This window comes from Chelonia mydas, chromosome 1, assembly GCF_015237465.2.
Source record: "Chelonia mydas isolate rCheMyd1 chromosome 1, rCheMyd1.pri.v2, whole genome shotgun sequence".
Classification (NCBI taxonomy): domain Eukaryota; kingdom Metazoa; phylum Chordata; order Testudines; family Cheloniidae; genus Chelonia; species Chelonia mydas.
The window spans coordinates 42,070,712-42,084,215 of NC_057849.1; the positions used below are offsets into that span (position 1 = coordinate 42,070,712).

A 13,504-nucleotide genomic window follows, 5' to 3' on the forward strand; every position below is an offset into this window, starting at 1 on the left:
CGCATGCCCACTGGAAAAAACTTAGGCACCTGGGGAACAGGCTTCAGAGGCAGCTGAGTGGGTGTTTAGAGGATCTCAGTGTTTTCTAAATATTAGATTTAGGTTCCTAAAGTGGCAGGTAGATGCCTAAGTCCCTTTGTGGATCTTGCCCCCTAGAAGCCTAAATTCTACTGACTTTCAATGAGATCTAAGGGACAGATTTTTGAAGGTATTTAGGTGCCTACAGATAGGCACCTTTGTGAGATTTTCCAAAGCACTTAGGCTTGGATTCAATAAGGTATTTAAGTGTTGTGATGTTGAGCGTCACTCCACCTAACTTTTAGGCATTTACAAAATCACAGGAACAGCACTGTGATCCACAAAGTCTGTGTTAGGTGCTTAGGCTCCATTTACCATGAATGAGGAGAGACAGGTATCATAGACTGTAACTCACAAAAGCCAGTATACTAATCCTATGTCTACACTAGAGAGCTTACAGCGGCACAGCTGTACCAATGCAGTTGCACGACTGTAAGATCTCTCATGCAGCTGCTGTATGCTGGCAGGAGAGAGCTCACCCATCGAAATAATTAAACCAACCCCAATGAGCAGCAGTAGCTGTGTTGGCGGGAGATGCTCTCCCACTGACACAGCTCTGCACGCTACCACCTATGCTGGTGAAATTTATGTCACTCGGGAGGAGGGGGGGTGTGCTTTCTTCACACCCCTGAGTGACAAAAGTTATACCAACATAAGTGGTAATGTATACATGGCCTAAGTGGGAAGTTGCCTAAACTAGCCAATGGGAGATGCTAACAAGAGGGGTGTGTGCTAAGCCCTGCCACTCCTGGAGAGAAACACTTCACTGTAGCCTGGACTTAGGCACCTAGCTCTGTTAGTGATTCTCAGCTGTGAACCCTCTCTTCAAGATAGGCACCTAAGGCATTTTTGTGCTGACAAGGAGAAGGTGCTGCCTCATAACTTTTAGCCCCAGTTGTTAGGGTACTCACGTGAGATACAGGAGACTCCCAGTTCAAGTTCCCCTCCACATGAGAAGGAGAAGGGATTTCAATGCACATCTGCCAACTTCCACATGAGAACTCAAACCACTGAGCTATGGGATAATCTGACCATGGGCCTCCCTCAATCTCTCCTGTTGAAGCTGCTGCACTGTGGAGAACTAAAGAATTCTTTTTCTAGTAGCATCCCTATGGGTGTTCCACTTTAGATGTGCTTGCACCCCATGCACCTCAGATCAGAGATTTAGGTAGCAGTGCCTGTTCAGCCCACACATATGCCCACTGCAGCCTTATACCTTGTACCATTCCTTCTCAACCGCCTTGGCCTGAGATGGAACCTCAACAGTGTCCAAGTTGAACTTAACCTCAACTGTATTTTTATCTCATTCTTACTAGTTAGTGTTAGTTCTTAAAATTTCCTTCATGTTAGTTAGCTGTAATAATTTTTATAGCTTTTAAAAAAAACTTTTAACAGATTTTACTTATACTTTTAGGATAAGGATTGTTGTCCTTTCACCTATTTTTTGCTTTTTGTTTTTCCCCTCAGGGGACTCCAACCTTGGGAGGGTATGCCTGGTTCTCCTAGGTTTAAATGCTGCTTTTCATGTCGAGAGGCTATCCCAGTCAGAGACAGACACTCCTGGTGTGTCTGCTGCCTTGGAGAGTCACATGTTCTCCAAAAGTGTAATTTGTGTCTGCAATTAAAATCAAGGGCCAGAAAGAACTAGGAACTTAAACTATATCTCCTCATAAGGGAGAGCTCACTCTGACCAGCTTCTGACCCCAGCCAGGAGGACCTCCTCCCCCATACAATGGTCTCTGAACAGGTCAACCACTTCAACCTCCTCAGCACAACACTGCCCTACAGCACTGAAGAGGAAATCTCTGGACTCCTGTTAAAAAGACTCTAGAAAGTGGTCTTTAAGTCCTCTGGGTAGAGAATCTACCACAAAGAGACAGTCTCCAATTCAGACAACTGGTTCAGCACCTACCAATTTCCGACTTGGTACCCACGAGGCTGTAGATTCTTCAGGTACTGTGACCAGGGTTCTAGCTCTGGAAGATCAGTATCATCGAGTGATTGGAGCAGCAGAAAGAAGAAGACAAGCTCTTCTAAATTGGTACGGACAGACACTAGGACCTCGGTACCCAGCACTTCCGCTTCGCAAAGGACCAGACCAACACCTACTGGCCATGCATCAGAGCGCATGAGATTTTCAGTACCATCGGTGCCTTCTGCCACAGTTACCTCTGCCCAACTTACCTCATCAGTACCATCCACTGTTACAGTACTGCAAGAGTTTTGATTTCCTCAGACTTGGCAGTAACAGAAACACCTGAATCTCCCCAGTTCGGCACTGACCCATTCTCGGTACTGAGCACCTCTCAGCCTTATCTCTATGAGTGCTCCACCTCTACCAAGTGACAAGAAGGCGGACGATGCCCACATTACTGTCCAAGGCTCTCCCTTCCATTATCAAGGAACCTTCTATCCCGAGACCTCTAAAAAGTCAGACTATCTTTGTGAGAGACACACTCCACCCGCTGGTATGGATACCCCTGGTTGCCTCCTCCCATGTCTTATGTACCACCTCAGTGGCTGTACCGGGGTCCTTGGATGACTTACTGCCAACAATTCTCCATGTCCTCTAATGATTCTTGCCGGGAGAAGAACAGACAATCCCCACCAGCCTTTCTCTGTAGGGTTCCTGATCCACAAGAGACCTTTGAGGATCAGGCAGTGAGATTGGACCAAGAAATCTCTACAACCTGCAACTCTCTACCCCTACAAGTAATATCTCTTCCTCCTCCCCAGATGAAATTGTCTTGCCTCCTCCACTGTCCTTGGCCAATGATTTTAAACAGTTCCAGGACCTCATTAAAAGGATACCTGACTCCTTGCAAATTCCACTGGAAGAGGTAAGGAGTCCTAGAATAAATTACTTGACATTCTGTGCACTTCTTTATCTGCCTGAATCATGCTATCTATTAAAGAGACCTTGTTAGACCCTGCAAAAATAATTTGGCATACCACAGTCACAACACCACCTACCTGTAAGAGAGTGGACAAAAAACAGTACATTCCCTCAGAGGGATCTGCATTTTTATTTTGCATCCATCCCCCAACTCTCTCATGGCTGATGCTGTGAATGAACATGGCAGATAGCACCACACTAAATCAGCTCCATATGATAGAGGCCTAAAATATCTTGATTTATTTGGCCATAAGTCATACTCATCGGCTACCTTACAATTTAGGATTGCCAATTATCAAGTAATCATGGCGAAATACATCCAAACTAACTATTCCAAGTTGAATGCTTTTATTTAGCATCTTTCAACAGACCAGAGGGACCAATTCCAGGTGATCTTTGCAGAGCGCCACCTGCTTGCAAGAACATCTCTGTAGGCCTCTCTTGATGCCACTGACACAGCCGTTCTTTCTGTCTCCATGGCAGTAGTCACAAGGAGGGCCTCCTGGCTTCAGCGCCTAGGTTTTCTGAGGGAAGTCCAAAATACAATTGAATACAAACTGATGAATCTCTTCATAACTTAAAAGACTATAGAGTCACTTTGCACTCTCTGGGAATTTACACCCCTGCACAAAAAAGAAAGTTCAGTAAGGCCCAGATAGCACGGAGATCTCATCCAACCCAGTTTCCTGCCTCCCAGAGACATTACGTACCCCAGCATAAGAGATAACAGTCCCAGAAGAAGAGACCAGCTACTTCTTAGGTATCAACCTCACTACCCACAACCAATTTTGATGGGCTGGTTAAGGTGCTGAGTTGCCATCCCCACTCTTACCTGCTGCAATAATCTCCATGTGTTCCTTGCTTTGGTGACCACCTTTCTCATTTCTGGCAGAATTGGGAACATATCACTATGGACAAATGGGTGTTGGAGATCATTTCTACAGGATATTCCATCCACTTTACCTCCCTCCCCTGAGCCTACCCCCCGCTTCCCCATCTCTCCTCAGGGACCTCTCTGATGAACACATTTTGCGACAGGAAATCAACTCTCTCCTGAATCTGGGTGCTATATAACCTGTTCCCACACAACACAGAGGGGAGGGATTTTATTCCAGGTATTTCCTGGTTACAAAAAAGAATGGTAGTTGGAGACTTATTCTAGATCTTAGATTATTCAAAAGATTCATAAAGATTCAGATGTTTAATATGATAACTCTTGCAGCAATAATTGCATCATTGGACCAGGGGGATTGGGTTTTGGCCCTCAAACTTCAAGATTCTTACTTCCATATAAGAGAAGATTCCTACAATTCACTCTGGGTCAAGAGCACTTTCAATACACGGTGCTCCAGTTCAGTCTCTTGTCTGCACCCTGAGTGTCCTCAAAAGTTCTTTCCCTGGTAGCGGCTCATGTTCGCAGACAAGGATCACTGATTTTCCCATAACATGATGATTGCTTGCCAAAAAGTGGTCCCTCAGTGAAGTTTCAATGGCCACTCAGAGGGCTGTAGACCTATTTCTCAGGCTGGGACTACAATTAAACACCTGAAAGTCCACCTTAACCCTGGTGCAGATTCTGGAGTTCATAGCAGTTTATCTCAATGCAGTAACAGCCAAAGCATTCCTCCCTTCGCACTCGTTCATAACTCTAATCACTTTAGTCACTACAGTACAAGTCAGCCCTCAAACATCTGCCAGAAACTATCTTCAGCTATTGGGACATATGGAGGTTGGCACTATTGTAATAAATCATGTGAGACTTCACATGTGCTGCCTCCAAGGGTGGAACAGAACTGTTTATTTGCCAAGCAAACAGAGTTTAAACAAACTACTCTCCATGCCTTGGGTAGTAAAAAATATCCTTTGACTAGGTGGAAAAACCCTCACAATGTTTGCGCAGGGTTCCCCTTCACTCAGCCATCCCCAACATCAGTAATAACAACAGATAAATCTGTACTGGAATGGGGAGCTCGCTTAGACCCTCATACTATTCAAGGCAGGTGGTCTCCTCTTGAGTGCACCCTACACATTAACTTGCTGGAACTCAGGGCAATCAGAAATGCCTGAATCCATTTCCTCCTTCTGATCAGTGAGGTTTATATAAGCTGTCAAGGGGGAGTGAGATTGCCTTCCCTCTGCATCAAAGTAGAGAGGCTTTGGAACTGGTGCATATGAAACCAGATCAGCATCTCAGCAGCTTACGCTCCAGGTGTACAAAACACAGTGGATGCCGTCATCAGGCGTGTCCCTCAATGTCATGAATGGGAGACAGATCCCACTGTACTCCACTGCATATTTCAGTTTTGGGGCATCCCATAGATAGACCTGTTCGCCACAGCCAAGTAAAAGAATTCCTCCCAGTTCTGCTTGAAAGGCAGTCTGGGTCACCACTTCCTGGAAGATGCCTTTCTGCTTCATTGGAGTCTAGTTCTTCTGTTTGCATTTTCCCAAACTCCTTGATATCCAAGGTGCTGTTTAAGATAAGGAAAGACAAAGACAAAGTTATTCTTGTAGTTCCAACATGGCCAAGACAAACATGGTTTCCTTAGCTTGCTCAGGTCACTATTTGTCAACTGATCACTTTCTGGACTGTCTCCCATTTCCTTACTCATGATGGCGGTCAGATCCATCACTCTTCAACCCTTGGGGTTCTTTGACTCAAGGCACAATTCACGGGGTTAGAAACAACCTGTTCTGAGGATGTGAAGAGAGTGCTGTTACATAGCAGGAAACAATCTACTTGTGACACATATACCTAAACGTAGATTAAATTAAAACAATGGTGTGACCTAAAATATTTTTCACTTCCATCCTCCCCATTAACATTTGTACTAGATTACATTTTAGAGCTAAAAATGACAGGATTAACTTTAAACTCCATAAAAATGTGTTTGGCAGCTATTACGGTCTTCTATCATACAGTAGAGGGTTTTTAGGTCTTCACTCATCCTATAAGGAGGTTTCTCAAGGGATTGGACAACTTCTTCCCACAAATCAGGTGCCCTAAACTGGCATGGGACCTCAACTTGGTACTCAGATGTCTTATGAGGCCTCCCTTTGAACCTGTGGCCACCTGCTCCCTTCTACCTGCATTTCTAGTAACCATTACTTCTGCTCAAAGAGTGGGTAAGAGAGGGGCTCTGATGGCATACCCCCCCGTCACAGTCTCCTTTAAGAATAAAGACTTCGGACTTCCACATAAATCAACCTATCCACCTTCCGGTTTTCCACCCTAAGCCACCCCTGGATAAAGGAGATGTGACATTACATTGATGTCGGGAGGGCATTAGCCTTTTAGCTAAACAGGACCAAGCCATTTAGGAAATCTCCCAGACTATTCTCTCCATTGTGGAGAGAACTAAGGGATCTCCGATTTCCAAGCAAAGACTCCCTAAATGGGTATCTGGCTGAATTACCTACTGCTATCAGTCTCAGGATCTTCAACCTACCTCTAGAGTATTAACTTACTCCACAAGATCCCGCTCTACTTCAGTAGCCTGTCTTAAGAATGTTCCCACCATGGAAATACGTAGAGCCGTGACTTGGACCTCCATTCATACATTTGCTGAAATACGCAGTTACTCATGCCTAAGCTTCTGTTGCCATATTTGGCTCTCCTGGTCTGTCTTTGGTCTTAGACTCAACGCCGAAACCCCACCCCTCTGTAGATGGTACTGCTCAAAAGTCACTTAGTGTGGAGCACCCATAGGGACACTACTCGAAGAAGACGAGGTTACTCACCCTGTGCAGTAACTGTGGTTCTGTGAGATGTGTGTCCCTATTGGTGCTGCACCATGCGCCCTCCTCTCCTCTACTTTGGAGTTCTTTGCAACAGGCTCTGCGGTAGAAAAGAAACTGAGGATGGTTTGCCCACACAGCTCTATATAGCCTGGGTGCAGGGCACAAGACTGCAGGGGGTGCATGCGCAGGCAAGATAGATGCTGCTTCCTAAAATTTCCCAGTATGAGATGCATGGAGCACAAACACACCTGGAGCGGAGTACCTATAGGGACACCATCTCGACGTTCCTGCACAGGGTGAGTAACCTTCTCTTTTGGAGCAGGGGGACTGGATTCTGGGACTCCCACATTGGGTGTGAGTGCCCTAACCATCAGGCTATAGAGTCACTCTCACACTTACGTTTTCTCTCTCACTCTGTTCTCCTCCCCCAATAACTCTTTAACTAGTTATCCACAGTGAAACTTAAACAGGAGAGATTGAGAAAACACCTCATCAGAATATCCCATAGCCCAGTGATGAGAGCATTCACCTAAGAATTGGTTGATCCCTGTTCAAATCCTTTCTTTTCATCAGGTAGAAAGGGGAGTTGGATTGAGGCTCTCCCACATCCCAGGTGAGAAACCTAACTACTGGGCTAAAAGTTGCTAGGAGTCCTTTTCCTTCTTCCTTTCCCCATGCCCCGAGCCAGCTGTTTTGTGTGAATTTACCTGAGAGACCCGATCTGGTAGACAGCCTCTGAGTATGCCTATCAGATTGGGCCCCACATGTGAGTTAGGTGAGCAAATGTCTATCTTCCCTGGTTTGTGAATCGCTCTCTAGGAATTGATCAGCAAGCAGGTGCCTGGATGCTTAGACTGAGGCAGCAGTACATATGCCCAGAGACAGGAACATAGATGCTGAGGGAACTCTGATTACAAGAACGTAGGTACCGAGTGAGGTTAGGTGTACACAGGGTTCAGTGAATTGCAGGGGAGCTTAAAACTGGGACTTAGGCCCCTAACCCCAGATTTAGGTGCCTAAGTACCTTTGTGCATCTGGGCCTCCGTGCCTATCTCCCACCGTCAAGAGGATTTAGATACCTAAATATCTTTGAGGATCTGGGTCTAAGTGCCTAAGTCAGTTTTGAAAATGGTTCTTAATAGCCTAAGTCATTTAGATGCTTCTGAAAACTTAACCCCTTAAACTCTGTTACTGCTACCTCTAACAAACCCATTTGTCCTGTTTTCTCCTATACAGCTTTTGCTTGATGCTGAAACTGTGCGGCTGCCCAAATTGCCTGAAAGGACAAGAGGTGGGTCTGATAGGTCTCAGGAACTCTACGAGATCTGTGTTTGTCCAGATGGAAAGCTTTACTTGTCAGCAGCTGGTCGGTATTCAACTTGCCACGAATACAGTCATGTCTGTCAATAAAGTACCTAACTATGCCACATTTTCTCTGGCTAGTCTCACTGAATTTTATATTGTTTTGTAGCAGAGTTTCCAAGATTTTAAAAACAATCACTCTAATCTGGGAAACAAGTTTGCATCCAGAATTCTAGATTGTAAGGAAAAAAAGCAAAAGAGCACAATTAAAATTTTAACTTCAACAGAAGTGTTTGAACTAAACTAAATGTTCTGGAAATGACATTTGGAAGTCAGCCATATAGTGAGTTAAAAAAAATCAAAAGGATTTATTTGCACCACTGAACTGTTATTCAGTCAGTTGATTATGTAATTGTTAATATTTCCTAGCTCTATGATTTTCTCTTAATACATGTGAACATTTGCTAGCAGTGCAAATTGCATTAGTTTGTGAAATTCAGTTTAAGGAATTACTTGAACTATTTGATAAGACAAAAGCATTGTTTGGTGAATTCAGGTAGTGCCAGCAAAGAGTCTATGCAATTTTGTTCTTGCAATAACACAAACCACGAAGGCTGTGCTTTTTGTATGAGTCCTGTGCAAAATGTGTTAAACTGATAAAATCCTTTGTTTCTACACTGGCAAAGCGTATGTAGATTTGCTTATTACTGGGATTCATGAAAGAAATCACAATAATTAATGCGAAATCTCCAAGATTACTGATTTATAACATTCTTTGTCATCAGAGTTGTTAACTGTACAAAAGTGAAATATGTTCGTATATCCCACTCCAACAAAGCTCCTTGTACTGCATGGACCAGGATACTCACTTGAAAGCCTTTTTTAGTATGATTGTAATTGGAACTGGGAAATTTGTGCTACTCTTGGCTATATGCCAGCTGGACTATGAAAAGAAAAGAAATCTTAAAGATGGTTCCAGCTTTCTCAAATACATGATGCTACTTGATAGGTAGAAAAAATTCCTCTTCCTGAAGCCCACGAGTCACCTAAATGCAGACCCCTTACTCTGTGAAGAGCCATCAATAATGAATCTCTTGCACCCATCTGGATTAGCAGAATTTGGGACTTAATGGCCTTATAGGGTCTTAGGCACAGAGCCTCAAAGGTATTTAGGTGCCTAACTCCCATTAATGTCAACAGGAATTAGGGAAGGGATTTCACGAAAATACTCAAGCATTGAGTCACTGTTTTAGGCACCTAAATTTTGGGTCCACTGGGAGCCACGCAACTCCCACCAAACCCTGTAGGCATCTAAACTCTCACAGCACCTAAGTTTTCCAGAGTGAAAGTTCCCTAGGTGCCTATGTTTCTGCATCTGGGCATGAGCACTGCTGCCTCCATCTAAGTGTCTGGACACCTATCTCCTGCCTACACCCCGGAGCGATTCATGAAACAGAGGACGATAGATTTTGAATGGGAACAGACCTGTTAGGTGCACTTGGTGCATGCCTACCAGGTCAGGCCCCCACATGTCCGAGTGCCTTATAACTGTTAGCCCAGCAGTTCGAGCACTCACCTGGGAAGGGGAAACCTAGGTTCAAGTCCCACCCGCCTCTCGTTAAACAGGAGTATACCACATCTCAGGCGAGCTCTCTAAGCAGTGGGCTGTGGGATTCCCTCAGTCTGTCCTGATGAACCTGTTCCACTTTGGATAAATAATGCAAGAGGTGTTGGAGGAGGATGCCCACCTCCAGGTGGATGCTCTAACCACTGGATTACATATGCATTCTCGCTCTCTCTGGCCCACTGAGAATAAATATTTAACTAGTCATTGGGCCAGCAAGAGAGAGTGCCAGGGAAAGAATTTTGTAGCCCGGGGTTAGGGCATCCACATGGGAGGTGAGAGGCTGGGTACACGACCCCTGTTCTGATCACTCATTCATTATTCACAGTGCAACAGCTTCAACAGGAGAGACTAAGGAAGCCCCACAGCATAAACTCAGTGGTGACACACCTCTCTTGAAATGTGGAAGACTCCTGTTTAAATCCTTTTTCCCCCTCTGGCAGGGGTGAAAAAAGGCCAGGTGAGTGCTCAAACTACTAGGGTAAATGTTATGAGGTGAGCACCCCCTCCTCCTCTGGCTGTTTTGTGTGGAGTGAGGCAGTTGCCTAACTCAGGCCCATAAGAAACACCATGGGAACCTAAGCCATCCAAATCCTGCTGGCAGATGCCTGTTTGTGGCTCCCTAATCAATCTCTGAGAGCAAGCCAGGGCTTAGCACATACTCCTCCTGCATTGGCTAGTTTAGGCAGCTCTCTGCTTGGCTTTTGTGGAGTACATTGTTAGGCCTCTCTCTCCCATTTCTCTGTATAGGGAGCCGAAGTGCCTGACTTGGCTTTGTGGATTCAGTGGTGTTCCTGGATTTTCTGAGCACCTTAAAGTTAGGCATGGCAACGCTGAGTGTCATGGCACCTGAGTCCCTTCATGGAGCCCATCCTAGATGCCAAAATATCTTTGCAGCTCTGGGCCTTAGCCCCTTTAATGCTATTTTTATTCATTACTACTTATTTTGGAGGACCTATCACTGTAGTACCTTTATGCTTAGTTACAGCTTCATGTTAAACAACTTATTAAGTTACACAAACCCACTTATTGGCGGGTGGGTCAAAACAATAATATCAAAACAACTGTCCTATTGTTACGGATTAAGCCCCAACACAAAATAGGCATAGCTAGACCAGATACAGACATCTTATAGCACTGCCTGTAATTTACTAGTTTGGCACTGGTGGAAAAACTCAGAATAATTAGTCAGAATTAACCAGTAACTCTACTTGTATAAAGCATCAAAGAAAACACATTTGTGAGTTAGGTGCTTGCCACTGACAAAGCCCAACTGCCCAGGGAGGAGTGTTTACAGCTGGACACTGACAGGAAAAGCTTTCTGCTGATTGTACTTGCTCAGTGCAGTAAAGGCCCAAGTGCCCTAGAGAAAGCTTGGGCTAAATTCTGCAGCAAGAAACATAGATTCTGCAGAACTCTCCATGCAAAAGCATCAAAAATATGAAAATGGAGGGTTTTTTTATTGCATTAAAAATGACTACTAGAATAAAAACAGTATCCCTTGTGTTAAATTAATACTGAACTCAATTTATTTTATGCTTGCTAGTTCTCATACTTGAAGGCCCCTCCTTCCATCCTCTTTACTAGAGCGCCTCACCATCTTTCATGAATTTTCCTTACAACAGCCCTGCAATGTAGGAAAGGGCTATTATCCCCATTTTATGGATGGGAAACGGAGGCACAGGGAAACTAGCTGAAATACCCAAGGTCACACAGCCTGTGGTGGAGCAAGGAAATAAAGTCAGGTCTCCTGACACCCATGCTGGTGCCCTAACCACTGAACCATCATTACCTATGGATGTGTCTAATATTTTAACTTTGCTATAGAATTTTACATTGAAAATATGTAGCTGTATTATGGATGTTGTAAGAGGAAACCTACAGTTTTGACATGGGCTAGGGGTTAGCTGGTTCTTTTGCCACCTGAGAAGGTACAGGAAGTGGTTGCAGATCATCAGAATGAAGAACAGAATGATAAATCCTATTGTACCTGACTGTGATTAGAATGTTTGCCAAAAGAATGGGTACTATGTACAGCAATTCTTATCACTGTAGGAACTTTATTAAGATTTTTTGCTGTAAGGTGGAAGACAGAGAATTGGAATATATTGGTATAAAAATGCTTATTAGAAATTAACCTCCCTTCCCACAGTCCTTCAGCATTCTTGTCTGTTTTTATACAGCCTTATGCAAAAGGAAACTGCAAAAATTAACTGACAAATTGCATTGAATAAACTTTATACATTTTAATACATTTTGAAAAGTTTCTCCTTTCATGTTTACATCAGAGTGAATTACTGCTCAAGTCCATTTTCCAGTTGTCTGTTCACTGAGACATCTTCTCAAAGTCTTGTAAATTTCTTTTTTTAACCCATACAAAATATTGATTAAACAATGAGTTCCCTCCAGGACATAATCTAGAATTTGTTTTGTCATCAGATGATGTTGCCTCTAAGAATCCTTTAACTATAATAGGTGCAAAGACACAGTTGGGCTCACACGTTTTAGAAAAAAAAATACATCAAGACTGTTGTGCTAACTAGCCACAGATTTTTGCACTCCATCTGTTGGGAGTGCAGCAAAGGAAAGGCAAGCCAAATGGGCGGGTAAACTGTTTCGTAGAGAATGGTGGAGCTGACTGAGGAGTATGTTACATTCATAGAAAGTAGTGTGCAAACCTGATGCCAAGCTCATGTTACATACCTAACGATAAGCTGATGGGGACAATGCCTGTCACCATGCTCATGGTTACATATGTCCATTAGTTTGCCAGCCCTCCATCTTGTTGAAAGCGGTATTAGTATATTAAACAGCTGTTGTCGTTTTAAAAACAATTTATTTTGGTTACTTATAATTTGTTAGAGTATTGAAAATGCAAAACTTGAAATATCTACTTTAGTGTTCACACTCTATGCAGTTTATTTTCCATTTATACTATTTACCTTATACACTGCTGATTTAGCAGTTGTCAAGCTAAGACCAAGCAATACCACATCTAAAACTTGGTATACTATTTTGATTTCAGTCAGTGTAGTTCTAATGGATTCTTAGTGATACTATGACTTTGCTTTAAAAAAAGCCAACAATGAAAAAAACTTCAGTACCACCTGAATGCAGCCCATAAGCAGGATTCAGCAGAGATTACTGCAAGGGACGTTACTTCTTTAAAAAATCCCTGTTTCCATAGAAATTTTTATATAGGCCATGGAAACTTTTCTAATGATATCAGGTTACACACAAAAAATACTAAAAATAAGCCATAAAAGGTTTACATATGTCCCTTTGTAAAGGCAAACCAACAGTGCTCTTCAGCATAAGTGCTAACGTTGCTGTAGGATATGGAAACCTGGAGGAGTCACATGAGTGAACATTTCACTTGTGTAAAATGCTCAGTTCTCTACCAACCCTGTTCCTGAAGTTGAAATCTACCACTAAATGTATGGTTCATATGGATTCTATAACAATCATCACATCCTAGCCTAAGCTCCTCGCAGCTCTTACCCTTTTGGGGGGACCCGGGTGGAGGATACATTTCTGAAGGTTTGTTTTACTTCTAGGAAGGTGCACACTCCTGGGTGCTCCATAGGATTTGGATGAGTGCAGTGTGTAGTCCCATTTGCCATGCCTATTTCTGCATGCCATCCCCACTGTTCACTTCCACAGATGCCTGCAAAGAGCTACCACAAAAGGCTTTTCCACAGTTTATATGCAGAAGTTGGTCAGGGAAGATGATGTCAAGTGTAAAAATATAATTAGGAAGGCCCAAAAAGAATTTGAAGAATAGCTAGCCAAAGACTCAAAAAGTAATACCAAAATGTATTTTAAGTACACAAGAAGCAGGAAGCCTGCTAACCAACCAGTGG

At 43.5% G+C, this 13,504-nt stretch overlaps 1 protein-coding gene across 1 annotated transcript in view; it reads left to right on the forward strand.

Moving 5' to 3' along the window:
* SGCG (sarcoglycan gamma) overlaps positions 1 to 11,883 on the forward strand; it is a 125,557-nt gene extending 113,674 nt beyond the window's left edge. The window contains exon 9 of the mRNA XM_037891116.2: positions 7,952 to 11,883. Within this exon, the coding sequence (XP_037747044.1) occupies positions 7,952 to 8,125 (174 nt within the window). The 3' untranslated portion in view covers positions 8,126 to 11,883. The remainder of the gene's footprint in view (positions 1 to 7,951) is intronic.
* Positions 11,884 to 13,504: the final 1,621 nt, after the last annotated feature.